The 13,923-nt window shown below is 34.9% G+C and overlaps 1 protein-coding gene and 1 long non-coding RNA gene across 3 annotated transcripts in view; both read right to left on the reverse strand.

Moving 5' to 3' along the window:
- The window catches only part of LOC123546972 (phospholysine phosphohistidine inorganic pyrophosphate phosphatase-like), a 46,299-nt gene that overhangs the window by 16,658 nt on the left and 15,718 nt on the right, over positions 1-13,923 (reverse strand). For both annotated transcript variants that reach the window (XM_045333671.2, XM_053551297.1), the window contains 2 exons: positions 13,103-13,290; positions 1,678-1,831 (listed from right to left, as the gene is read on the reverse strand). In XM_045333671.2, the coding sequence (XP_045189606.2) occupies positions 1,678-1,831; positions 13,103-13,290 (342 nt within the window). The remainder of the gene's footprint in view (positions 1-1,677; positions 1,832-13,102; positions 13,291-13,923) is intronic.
- On the reverse strand, positions 6,542-7,965 carry LOC128559495 (uncharacterized). Its single transcript, XR_008372405.1, has 3 exons — positions 7,702-7,965; positions 7,346-7,491; positions 6,542-7,025 (listed from the first exon to the last, which is right to left on the reverse strand). It is a non-coding gene; the product is annotated as an uncharacterized LOC128559495 (long non-coding RNA).

Consider the following 13,923-nt stretch of genomic DNA (forward strand, 5'->3'; position numbering starts at 1 on the left):
TGCAAGTGGTCCAAATTTGAAGGCTGTAGCTTGAGAAATGTAAAAGTAGGTCACTAGGTCAAAATCAAGGTCAAATTTTATTTCAGAATACAAAACTATGCATGTGGTCCAAATTTGAAGCCTGTACCTTCAAAAATGTGAAAGTAGGTCACTAGGTCAATGTCAAGGTCAAAGTTTTTTTCGGTACACAAAACTATGCATGTAGTCCAAATTTGAAGGCTGTAGCTTGAGAAATGTGAAAGTAGGTCACTAGGTCAAAATCAATGTCAAATTTCATTTTGAAACACAAACTATGCATATGGTCCAAATTTGATGCCTGTACCTTCAAAAATGTGAAAGTAGGTCACTAGGTCAAAATAAAGGTCAAAGTTTTTTCCAGTGCACAAAATTATGCATGTGGTCCAAATTTGAAGGCTGTAGCTACAGAAATGTGAAAGTAGGTCACAAGGTCAAAATCAAGGTCAACTCATGTCAAGGTTCATCTTGCCACTCAAAAATATACATGTGGTCCAAGTTTGAATGTTGTAGTTACTGACAAGAACATTTTAAAAGCTTTTCCCTATATAAGTCTATATGAACCATGTGACCCCCGGGGCGGGGCCATATTTAACCCTAAGAGGATAATTTGAACAAACTTGGTAGAGAACCACTAGATGATGCTACATTACAAGTATCAAAGCCCTAGGCTTTGTGGTTTGGACAAGAAGATTTTCAAAGTTTTTCCCTATATAAGTCTATGTAAACCATATGACCCCCAGGGCGGGGCCATATTTGACCCTAGGGTATAATTTGAACAATCTTAGTTGAAGACCACTAGATTATGTCACATACAAAATATCAAAGCCCTAGGCCCTGTGGTTTTGGACAAGAGATTATTCAAAGTTTTTCCCTATATAAGTCTATATAAACCATGTGACCCCCAGGGCGGGGCCATATTTGACCCCAGAGAAATAATTTGAATCATCTTGGTAGAGGACCACTAGATGATGCTTCATACCAAATATCAAAGCCCTAGGCTCTGTGGTTTTGGACAAGAAGGTTTTCAAAGTTTTTTCCCTATATAAATCTATATAAATTATAGAAATAAACAAAGGGCCATAACTCACTCATAAATTGTTGAACCAGTCTGATTTTCAGGGGGACACAACTAGGGTACCAATACATCATTCTGACAAAGTTTGGTCAAAATCCCCCCAGTAGTTTCTGAGGAGATGCGATAACGAGAAATTGTTAACGGACGGACGGACGGACGGACGGACGGACGGAATGACGGACGGACGGACCACGGATGCAGAGTGATTTTAATAGCCCACCATCATCATGATGGTGGGCTAAAAAGGGCCATAATTCAGCCAAATATTTTTGACACAATTACACACCCTTGATTACAGGTGGAGATCATGACGATGAACAAGTATTCAAAGTTTTAAAGCCACATGTCAAATATTGACAAAATGTGGACTTGCATGAAAATTAAACCCATTTCCAAGTCCAAAAAAGGCTATAATTCAGCCAAAATATTTAACAGAGTTGTGTACTTCTGCCTACAGATAAAGACGCTTATAATAAACATGTTCAAAGTTTCAAAGCCACAGATACTAATAGCTCATCAAGGTAAGTTTAAAACGGAGCATAAACCTGAATAGTGAAAATAGTGAAGATTCTCTGTATACCTACCCTTTACCTAATGAAAACAGAACTGGTTTCTCTAAACACATGAGAAGCTGAAAAGCTTTGTTGAGATTTTCGTATGAGAAATTTGATTCCGCATCCCCAATCACAACACAGTTTGGATTTGTCTGATCTATTCCAGCAAAGTCAGGACGACTGTCTGAAACACAAAAATAATAAAATATGATTTAATACAGACAAATAACAAGCAGCCTTTAAATTTAAGCATGCAAAGGCAGTTGACATGTAGTTTACTATGTACAGAGTAGTGCCAAGACAACTGATACATACACTACTATTTACATAGTAGTGCCAAGGCAACCCTGTTGAGCTGTAGTTCATGAACTGATGAGCATTAATGAACTGTTCATGAACATTCCTGAACCATTCTAAACAATTTGATGAATGTTCCTCAAAAAGTTTGTGAACTGTTCACGAACCAAAAGTTCATGAATTGTTCATGAAACTATTCCTGAAAAAGTTCACCAACTGTCTGTGAACCTAAAGTTCAAGAATTATTCATGAACTGGTTCTTCAAAAATTTCACCTTTGGTGCATGATTTTAAGTTCACGAATAGTTCAGTAATCAAACATGTGACTTCATTCAGATCTCCAGTGCAGTATTTGATTTTATTTCAATTACGCTGATGGTTCATGAACCTGAAGTTCATACACTGTTCATGAACTTCAAATTAATGAATTGATCAATCAAGTCTGAAATTCATAAAATCCATGAAACAAGATCCATTTACTTGTAAAAGCTTCTAGTATTTACAGCTGAAGGCTAATACCGCAGTTACTGATAACATACATATGACTAGGAATGTTACTACATGTATTTTGTATTTTATGTTGTCTGCAATTTGTACAAAATATGATTAAACATTGGGGATAGCTAACAGAAGTTTCATCATTATTTGGCAATTTAGAAAATGTCACTGGAAAAGAATAATGGTGTACACTGATACTTGGTTCATGAATTTATTGATGTCTTTCATTTCATACCAGAAATCCTTGAAATATTCATGAACTTGTTTAAGAATGAATCAAGATTTTTTCATGAATGTCAATATACCTATAGAATTCAAGAAAAATTCTCGAAAAAAAATGATGAACATTTTATGAGCAGTTTATGAATATTAAATTCTTAAAATATTCTTGATGTGTTCTTAAGAAAAAGTCATCTAAGATTCAATAAAAGTACTAAAAATTCAAAACCTTTTTCTAGTTCAGTACCAGTTCTTGAACCCAATTAGGAGTTTCTGAACTGTTCACTCATTAAACATAAAACTTAGGTTTTTCTTTAACAATAAATGAATAAGTTCATGAACTGTTCATGAATGTTCATGAACATTAAATTTATATCACATGATCAGTTTCCATTATTTTGTTGCATGCTGGGAAATTTTCTGCACATGTGATTCAGCAATTTTTGAGAAGTTTGTGCAGCAAATGAGAAGGAAATATTTATCATACTACAGTGAGGAATGGTTTAAAAGGAACATGAGTATACTGAATATCAAATAAGTAATTATGGTGTTGTCATAAATTGTTCATTTTAAAAAATATAAAATCCTTTTAAAATGTCACGTTTTCACGACCCTGAAACAAAGCTAGTATCTAATCTGAATGTCAATCTTGAGATTAAAGTAAATTAGACCGTCTAGCAACTGAATTCCGGATAAAATTTCACTTGGGAACAAATTGAAATTACTCTTTCGTGTTCAGGAAAACAGAGATGTGGTTATAAAACACAAGGTTAGCATTTGTTGTTTTTTTCCGCTTTTTTATATTTTGGAATTTAAAGACCTTTTTCAGTGTCGTATGAGGGCGTAATAATTTTTAAATGCAAAATGAACACAATCGAATGTCCTTGGATTTAATCACAGGTTTAAACAGTGCAAAGTGTTCTCAAGTCACTGACCTGAGAAAGCCTGCTTTTCTCAGACAGGCTTTATCAGGCAGTTGCTATAGTAACTATTGCCAAAATCACTGTTTCTAATTCAGCTGGGTTCATCAACTTTCCATTTATCTTGTTACTTTCAGTTCATGAACCCCTGGTTCATGAACTATGGTTCATCAACTTGATGAATAGCTGATGCCGCAAAAAGTCCCATTTGTAGTTGATGAACTGTACAGGAATAGTTCACGAATAGTTCAAGAATTATTCATGAACTGTTCATCAAGTTTGCGAATTTCTGGTCCATCAAATTCATGAACCTATCAATTCATGAACTTTGATGAACACATCCAGTTCATGAATTTGACGAACCAGTCCAGTTTATGAACTTGATTAACCACTCCCAGTTCATGAATTTTTGATGCTGTAAAAAGTCCCATTTGTAGTTCACTAACTTTCATGAACTATTCGTGAACTGTTCATGAACAAAGTTCTGGAATAGTTCAAGGATTATTCATGAACTGTTCATGAATTTCTCAACAGGGAACTGATACACACATTACTATTTACACAGTAGTGCCAAGGCAACTGATACACACACTACTATTTACGCAGTAGTGCCAAGGCAACTGATACACACACTACTATTTACACAGTAGTGCCAAGGCAACTGATACACACACTACTATTTACACAGTAGTGCCAAGGCAACTGATACACACACTACTATTTACACAGTAGTGCCAAGGCAACTGATACACACACTACTATTTACAGAGTAGTGCCAAGGCAACTGATACACACGTTACTATTTACAGAGTAGTGCCAAGGCAACTGATACACACGCTACTATTTACAGAGTAGTGCCAAGGCAACTGATACACACGCTACTATTTACAGAGTAGTGCCAAGGCAACTGATACACACACTACTATTTACAGAGCAGTGTCTGCAGGCAATTGTTATGTACTTTACTATTTATGGAGTAGAACAAAGGCAACTTATACAGAGTAGTGCCTAAGCAACTGATACACACACTACTATTTACAGAGTAGTGCCAAGGTAATTGATGTGTACATTACTATTTACAGAGTAGTGCCATGGTAATTGATGTGTACATTACTATTTATAGAGTAGTGCCAAGGTAACTGATGTGTGCATTACTATTTACAGAGTAGTGCCAAGGTAACTGATGTGTACATTACTATTAGAGAATAGTGCCAAGGTATTTGATGTGTACATTACTATCTATAGAGTGGTGCCAAGGTAATTGATGTGTACATTACTATCTATAGAGTTGTGCCAGGGTTATTGATGTGTACATTACTATTTATAGAGTAGTGCCAAGGTAAATGATGTGTACATTACTATTTATAGAGTAGTGCCAAGGTAATTGATGTGTATATTACTATCTATAGAGTAGTGCCAGGGAAATTGATGTGTACATTACTACAGTCAAACTCCCTTTATACGAACTCTTCGGGACCTGGGAAATATGTTCGTATCAAATGAAATTCGTATTAACAAATATATGACTCCCGGATAATGTACCCGAGCATGTTGGGCAAGTATCACCGGTATCGCAATGTGTGTGTTTTGAATTTTTCGGTAATCTCATCATCTACGGCTGCACTCTCTCCACAAATTTGCCTAGAAACAATATTTTGTCGCTTTTTAAACTTGTCAATAAATACGATTGTAGCAATAAAGTCAGTATGGCCTAAAAGTTTCGCAAACTCATTGGCCTTTCCCTTCAGAAATTCTCCACTTAATGGGATATCATTTATTATCTCAATTTTTGTATCCAAAGAAATTGCTTTTCTTTTTATGCCAGACTTAGGCGTAGCCATTTTTGATACTAAAAGTTAACAACATGGCCATAAAGCGTACAATGAAATTTTATTTTCATGGACAGGCGTACAAATGAAAGTGATTATCGCTCAATTGCTAAAGACATTATTTGTCGATTACAGGTGATAATCATTTTGATTAAATATCAGCACTGTACAGATTCAAACTGTTAAAAAATCAAGCGTAGCAAAAAATGACCGCCGACTTCTAAAATTAGTTCGTATCAAACAAGAGCTGTCGGAGGACAGCAACGCTCGACTATTTAACAGCCTTGTCGCTTGAATGAATAAGAAAGTCGAAAAAGTGGCATAATTTAGTAAAAAAGTAAAATAGGGTTATGGAACCTGCATAGTGCTTATCAGCTCATGACAGTGAACTAGTGTGTGAAGTTTCAATCCTTTCCCATTTGTGGATACTGAGATACCAGCTTACATACAAAAACTTAACCAAAAATTTCTATGTTGAAAAAGAGGCATAATTTTGTAAAAAAGCAAAATAAAGTTATGGGACCTGCTTTGGGCATGTCAGATCATGACAGTGAACAAGTGTGTGAAGTTTCAATCCATTCCCATTAGTGAGTACTGAGATACCAGCTTACATACAAAACCTTAACCAAAAAATTCTAAGTCGAAAAAGGGGCATAATTTTGTAAAAAAGCAGAATAGAGTTATGGAACCTGTGCAATGTAAGTCAGTTTATCACAGTAAATAAGTGTGTGAAGTTTCAATCCATTCCCACAAGTGGTTACTGAGATACCAGCTTACATACAAAACCTTAACCAAAAATTTCTAAGTCAAAAAAGGGGCATAATTTTGTAAAAAAGCAAAACAGAGTTATGGAACCTGTGCAATGTAAGTCAGTTTATCACAGTGAATAAGTGTGTGAAGTTTCAATCCATTCCCACAAGTGGTTGCTGAGATAACAGCTTACATACAAAAACTTAACCAAATCGGGACGCGGACGCGGACGCCGACGCATGAGCGAGTCCAATAGCTCTACTATTACTATTTATAGAGTAGTGCCAAGGTAATTGATGTGTACATTACTATTTATAGAGTAGTGCCAAGGTAATTGATGTGTACATTACTATCTATAGAGTAGTGCCAAGGTAATTGCCCTTCTGTAAATTTGCCACCATTTTCCACTGAAAAATCATTGGAAAACAGTGGAGTATTGGAACAAGCCTCTTTGAGTGGAAACTGATGGAAAACATTGAAAAAATAGAGGTTGGAAAGGCCAGTCAAAATTTTCCACCATTTTACATTAAATGCCAGTATCAGTGGAGTATTGGAACATTTTTCACTATTTGCCATTAAAGTTTTTCACTGTTTGCCACTGTCACATATCGATGTAAAAACTGCCATTGTTTTTCATTGAATGCCACTATCAGTGGAGTATTGGAACGTATTTCACCATTTGCCACTTAAATTTTCCACTATTTGCCAGCTTAACTGTTGTGGCAATCAGTGTAAAATATGCCACTGTTTTTCTCTAAATGCCACTATTTGCCATGGATATTTCTCCACCATTCTCCACTACCCGGCATGGAGAATGCCACTGTTTTCCACTATTTGCCATCAAGTCCATGAGGTGTATACCATCACTGCATGTGTTTGAAACATGATATGAAATAAATAAAGGAATATACATGTAATCATTAGGGCAGCTTATGTAATTTTTCCTTTTTAAACTGTCAGTTAATTCACATCATTTTCATGCTATATTAAAGCACTTAATTCAACATTAGACTTAAAAATTCTTGAAGTTAATAAAAAAATTGCTTAGATGAAAGAAACTTGTTTTGTTTTAAAGACAGAAGTTTACTAGAACTGTTAATTAAAAAGATATTACAAGAACATTCCTTACAATAAACACTGTTCAATGAGTTTTATGCTGGAGTAAAGTACTTCTAGACATACTTACAAAAGTTTACACATCAATAGGGTTTCTCTGTGAGCACCATTCACTCTACAGTGTAAATCACTGAAGCCTAAAAATGTCTCATACCTCATAATTTCATCTATGTGTGTTTTGGCATATGTCAGGTACATACACACCTCATACTTTATCTGAAAAGTAATTATGATAAAAGAATTTAAACCTTTTTATATTTACTATTGATTTAGTTTGTGTAGAAACTGACAAGAGTTGAACCACTGAAGAATAAATGATCATTTGAAAAGATTGAGTCAGCATTTAATTTTATCAAGTTTATTCTGAAGCTTCCTGAATGTTATAAAACATGTTTAAATAGAAAATAAGTAAATAGATGTACTTACCCAGTGTCCATTTAAAAGTTATTTTAGCAACATAAACTGTTTAAATTCCAGCTGCATGTGTAAAGGAATATCTCCAACAAAGAAGTTCCTGTTTACTTTTAAACTTTTGATATTCTTGAGCAGCTTTCTATTTTGCTATCTATTGTTGAAGGAATCTCCACTAGAATGTGTTAACAAATACTTAATCTACTAAAAAGAGAATTTCTTTCATTGTCTATTTTTAAATATTTAAAAGGCCTTTGAAATAAAACAGGACTGTTGGGATTACTTTGTGTGTTTTGGCTCTACTACATATCTTTATTTTCATTGGTTGAGAGTTCTATTTATAACACAGCACCATTCCAGAGTTAACCCTTTATCTCTGCAGTGTGTATACACTGTATTTGTATACAATGTACAGGTATCAAGGTCATGCTGTGAGAGAATAGCCCCTATAATAAATAGCGCCAGTCAACAAATAGATTCTCAGTAACTTGAGTAAGATACAATGATGAAACAATATTATCTATCTGTAAGTTTGATATTTATTTCAATTGAGGATTGTTACACAGTAGAAACAGCAAATTTAAACAATAAACTACATGTATGATTAAGAGTGACTCAAACAACAGTTCACCTTCATTATAATTATAAGCAAAAACTATGATTAGGCCAAAAAGAATCTTTGTTTCCGGTAACATTGAAAAAAATAGGGTAGGTATGTCGGAATTTTTTTTTTGGAATTTTTTTTATTAAGGGAGACTTTTCGGAAAATAATTGAATGCAAATAGGGGGGTTATACCTTTAGAGCATCAGTAAGTTGATTTCTAACATCACTGACCATGTTTAAAGTGTGAAAAGTGCAGTTTTGCAACTTTCTGTCAAAAAGTTGAAGGAATAAGGCCATAAAAATATTTAGAGTCAGGCCAAAAATTTAGGGTAGGTTGGGATACCGGAAACAAACAATTTTTTTATGCCTTATGATTAAAATAATTATGTTTTGCAAGAGGAACTCAATATGACAAGTCTTTACTTAAATTTAATGTTTCAGCTTTATCACTACACAAATGATTTCAACACAGAAATTTCCAGTCTCAGAAGTAGAGAAAAATTCTAAGTGTTTTCCACTGGTTTACACTCATAAAAATGGCAAAGTTCAATTTTCCACTGATTTCCACTACAGTTCTGTGGCATTTGGTGGAACTTGTGTTGTCATTTGGTGGTAAACAGTGGCAATGTAAGGAAAAGCCAACAGTTTCCCATCAAATGCCAGTATTGTCCATCATATTTGCCATCTGATGTCACTAAATGCCATACAATGCCATGAAAAATAATGGAAAATTATGGACATTTGTGGCATATTTACAGAAGGGTGATGTGTACATTACTATCTATAGAGTAGTGCCAAGGTAATTGATGTGTACATTACTATCTATAGAGTAGTGCCAAGGTAATTGATGTGTACATTACTATCTATAGAGTAGTGCCAGGGTAATTGATGTGTACATTACTATCTATAGAGTAGTGCCAAGGTAATTGATGTGTACATTACTATTTATAGAGTAGTGCCAAGGTAATTGATGTGTACATTACTATCTATAGAGTAGTGCCAAGGTAATTGATGTGTACATTACTATCTATAGAGTAGTGCCAAGGCGACTGGCAATTGATATGTAATTATGTATACTACTATTTACAGACCAAGTAACCAAATTTTGAATTTGATCTAGATTTCACAGACCAAAACATCATGACAAAGTTTTATGATGATTAAGTATAAAATGTGGCCTCTAAAGTGTAAACAGGATATTTCAATCATTTGACCTAGTGATCTAGTTTTCTAGTTTTTGATCCAGGTTTTAACTTTACTTAGATTTCATACTTAAAGAGACAAACATTCTGACAAAGTTTTAAGAAAACCAAACAAAAAATGTGTTCTCTAGAGTGATAACAAGGATTTACTATGACTTGATCTGGTGACCTAGTTTTTGACCTCAGACAATTCAGTTTTAAGCTTGACAAAGAGTTCATTGAGACAAACATTCTGACATGGTTTAGTTCTAAGAAGATCCCGGTTTCAACTTACTTAGATTTAGTACTTGGACACAAACATTCTGACTAAGTTTTAAGGATGATCAAACAGAAAGTGTCAACAATGTTTTTTTTTCTATTGTTTGACCTAGTGACATAGTTTCTGACCTCAGATAATCTATTTCTGAATTTATCCTTGACTTTATAGAGACAAACATTTTTACAAAGTTTCAGAAAGATAAGGTAGAAAATGTGGCACCTAGAATGTTAACAATGTTTTCCTATTAATTGCCCTAGTGACCTAGTTTTTTACCCGAGATGACCCATTATCAAATTCATCTAAGACTCTATTGAGGGTAATGCTCTGACCAAGTTTCATTTAGATCATGCAAAAATTTGACCTCTAGAGTGTTAACAGTCAAATCATGACGATGCATGATGCACGATGGACGATGGACAATAGACGATGTTAGATCAATTTGGGAGAAGGCCTTACATTGATCAAATCTGATGAAGATTCATCAAGCGATTCATGAGAAGATGTTGTTGAAAAGGTTTTTTATTTTTAAGCACTAGCAACCTCTAAACAAGAGCACCGCCTTGCGGGTGCTGACGCTCATCTGATTTTTTTTGTGTAATAGAAATATTGTCCTACCCATGATTTTCTAAGTCTAAAAAGGGCCATCATTCTTGCAAAAAGCAGGTTAGAGTTATGTTTCTTGATGTTCAGTGTCCACTTATGATGGTGAAAAACTGTTGCAAGTTTTAAAGCAATAGCTTTGATAGTTTATGAGAAAAGTTGACTTAAACATAATACTCAACCAAGAAAATTATTTTCTAAGTCCAAAAAGGGCAATAATTATTGCAAAAAGCAGGATGGAGTTATGTTGCTTGCTGTACAGGGTCAGCTTATGATGGTCAACAAGTGTTGCAAGTTTCAAAGCAATAGCTTTGATAGTTTAAGAGAAAAAGTTGACCTAAACATAAAACTTAACCAAGAAATCTGATATTTTCTAAGTCCAAAAGGGGCCATAAATCTTGCAAAAAGCAGGATGGAGTTATGTTTCTTGCTGTACTGGGTCAACTTATGATGGTGAACAAGTGTTGCAAGTTTTAAAGCAATAGCTTTGATAGTTTAGGATAAAAGCTGACCTAAACATAAAACTTAACCAAGAAAACTGATTTTCTAAGTCCAAAAGGGGCAATAAATCTTGCAAAAAGCAAGATGGAGTTATGTTTCTTGATGTACAGGGTCTGCTTATGATGGTGAACAAGTATTCCAAGTTTCAAAGCAATAGCTTTGATAGTTTAGGAGAAAAGTTGACCTAAACATAAAACTTAACCAAGAAATCTGATATTTTCTAAGTACAAAAGGGGCCATAAATCTTGCAAAAAGCAAGATGGAGTTATGTTTCTTGCTATACAGGGTCAGCTTATGATGGTGAACAAGTATTCCAAGTTTCAAAGCAATAGCTTTGATAGTTTAGGAGAAAAGGTGACCTAAACATAAAACTTAACCAGGCAACGCCGACGCAGACGCCGACGCCGACAACCGCTCAAGTGATGACAATAACTCATCATTTTTTTTCAAAAAATCAGATGAGCTAAAAAGGCCAAGTGCAGCCATTTGAACAAATTAGGAGTGGACCTTATAACAAGAGCTGTCCGTAAGACAGCCAAGCTCGACTATTCAAAATATTGTCCAAGAAGCAGGAAAAAATTACCTAATATGTTAAATATCAAAAGAGTTTTAAGTTCAAAAGAAGACATAATTTGACCAAAATGCATATCAGAGTTATGGAACTTGCTGCTATCAACTAATTTTATAACCCGAAAGGCACATGTTAAGTTTCAATTCAATATCTGCATTAGTTTGGAGATTTGCATGTAAAACTTTTACCAGAATTTTCTAAGTCCAAAAGGGGGCAAAATTTGCCCAAAATGCATGTCAGAGTTATGGGACTTGACCCAGTGAGATTGGTAATTGATCTAAAAAATGAAAAAATAAATTTCAAATCAATATGCCTTTAAGTCATAGCTGTAAGTACTTGCATGCAAAACTTTAACCAGGATTTTCAAAGTCCAAAGGGGGTATAATTTGGCTAAAATGCAGGTCAGAGTTATGGGACTTGATGCTATCAACTAGTTTTATAACCCCAAAGACACATGTTAAGTTTCAATTCAATATCTGCATTAGTTTTGGAGATAGTAACTTGCATGTAAAACTTTAACCAGGATTTTCTTAGTCCAAAAGTGGGCATAATTTGCCCAAAATACATGTCAGAGTTATGGGACTTAACCAAGTGAGGTTGGTAATTGATCTATAAAAAGAAAAAGTAAGTTTCAAATCTATATGCCTTTTAGTAATAGCTGTATGTACTTGCATGCAAAACTTTAACCAGAATTTTCTTAGTCCAAAAAGAGGCATAATTTGGCCAAAATGAAGGTCAGAGTTATGGGACTTGGTGCTATCAACTAGTTTTATAACACCAAAGACACATGTGAAGTTTCAATTCAATATCTGCATTATATTTGGAGATAGTAACTTGCATGTAAAACTTTAACCAGAATTTTCTAAGTCCAAAAGGGGGCATAATTTGCTCAAAATACATGTCAGAGTTATAGAACTTGACCCAGTGAGGTTGGTAATTGACCTAGAAAAAGAAAAAGTAAGTTTCAAAGCTATATGCCTTGAAATGATAGCTGTATTAACTTTGCATGCAAAAACTTAACCAAGGTGTGACGCCGACAGCAACACCAACGCCAGGGTGAGTAGAATAGCTAGACTATTCTTTGAAAAAGAAAAAATAAGTTTCAAAGCTATATGCCTTGAAGTGATACCTGTATTAACTTGCATGCAAAAACTTAACCAAGGTGTGACGCCGACGCCAGGGTGAGTAGAATAGCTAGACTATTCTTTGAATAGTCGAGCTAAAAATGCTACAGATCAACTCTAATAAAGATCCACCCAACAGTCCATGAGAAGAAGTCATTTAGTTTTCTAGTCTGAGCTCTACAAGACCCTAAAAGAGGTGAAACATCCCAATTTGAACAAAATTGGACCCTATAATGAAGTTTTAGACAAAGTTTGCTGAAGATCCATAAAGCAGTTTATGAGAAGATGACATTTAAAGGTCTTCTACTAAGTTTGGTGTCCATCTGACCAAAGTTTCTGAGAAGATGTCATCTGAAGGAAAGAATGGATGGCTGAAAGGATGACAAATGGACAGTTGATAGAAATATGATGAACAGTGAGTGATCACAATAACTCGCCAGAGTAGATCTAAACAAAAGTCTTCACCAACCTTGCCAATGATCAAGTGATGACAAATTGTCATTGACAATATCTCATACTTTTTTTTTCCAAAAATTAGACAAGCTAAAAACTTACCGTCTGTTACAATAAGATAAGGCCTGAGGTTTCGTTGTTGAAGGATTTTGCATATGGCTGGTATTGGTGGGAAGATCTCAGTTTCTTTCAACTCAAACCCAACCTTAGACAGCTTCTCCACAAGGCATTTTCTTGTTGTTGTTGTTTCATTGGTGCAGAATCTCACAGGAAGACTAGAGGCTTTTAATCTAGAGAATGAATAATCAGTCACTTCAGTTATTAATTACAAAAAAAACAGAATTAAAACCATTTTAACATAAAGATGTGCTCCATGATACCCTGTCAAATGTAACTGAGTGTGTTTATTCTGTAAGCTAATGACACAAAAACAATCACAACTAGAAAATGCTTTTGTAAAAAAGCGCATGTCTCCCCCAATGCAAAGTCCTATAGGCAAGAAGTCAATAGGGGTCAGGAGCGAAAGTCAAAGAGACACTGATGGTTGGCTGCAATAGGGATCATCTACTTGGCATGTCCAGTCATCCCGCTAAATTTCAACACTCTTGGCCTAGTGGTTCTCAAGTCACTGTTCAGGCTCCTGTGACCTTGACCTTTGATCAAGTGACCTCAAAATAAATAGGGGTCATCTACTCTGCATGTCCAATCATCCTATTAAGTTTCAACATTGTAGGTCAAGTGGTTCTCAAGTTATTTCCAAAAAATTATTTTACATGAACAGGCCACTGTGACCTTGACCTTTAATAGACTAACCCCAAAATCAATAGGGGTCATCTACTCTGCATGTTCAATCATCCTATGAAGTTTCAACATTCTGGGTCAAGTGGTTCTCAAGTTATTGATCGGAACTGGTTATCAATGTT

Source organism: Mercenaria mercenaria, chromosome 9, assembly GCF_021730395.1.
Source record: "Mercenaria mercenaria strain notata chromosome 9, MADL_Memer_1, whole genome shotgun sequence".
Classification (NCBI taxonomy): domain Eukaryota; kingdom Metazoa; phylum Mollusca; class Bivalvia; order Venerida; family Veneridae; genus Mercenaria; species Mercenaria mercenaria.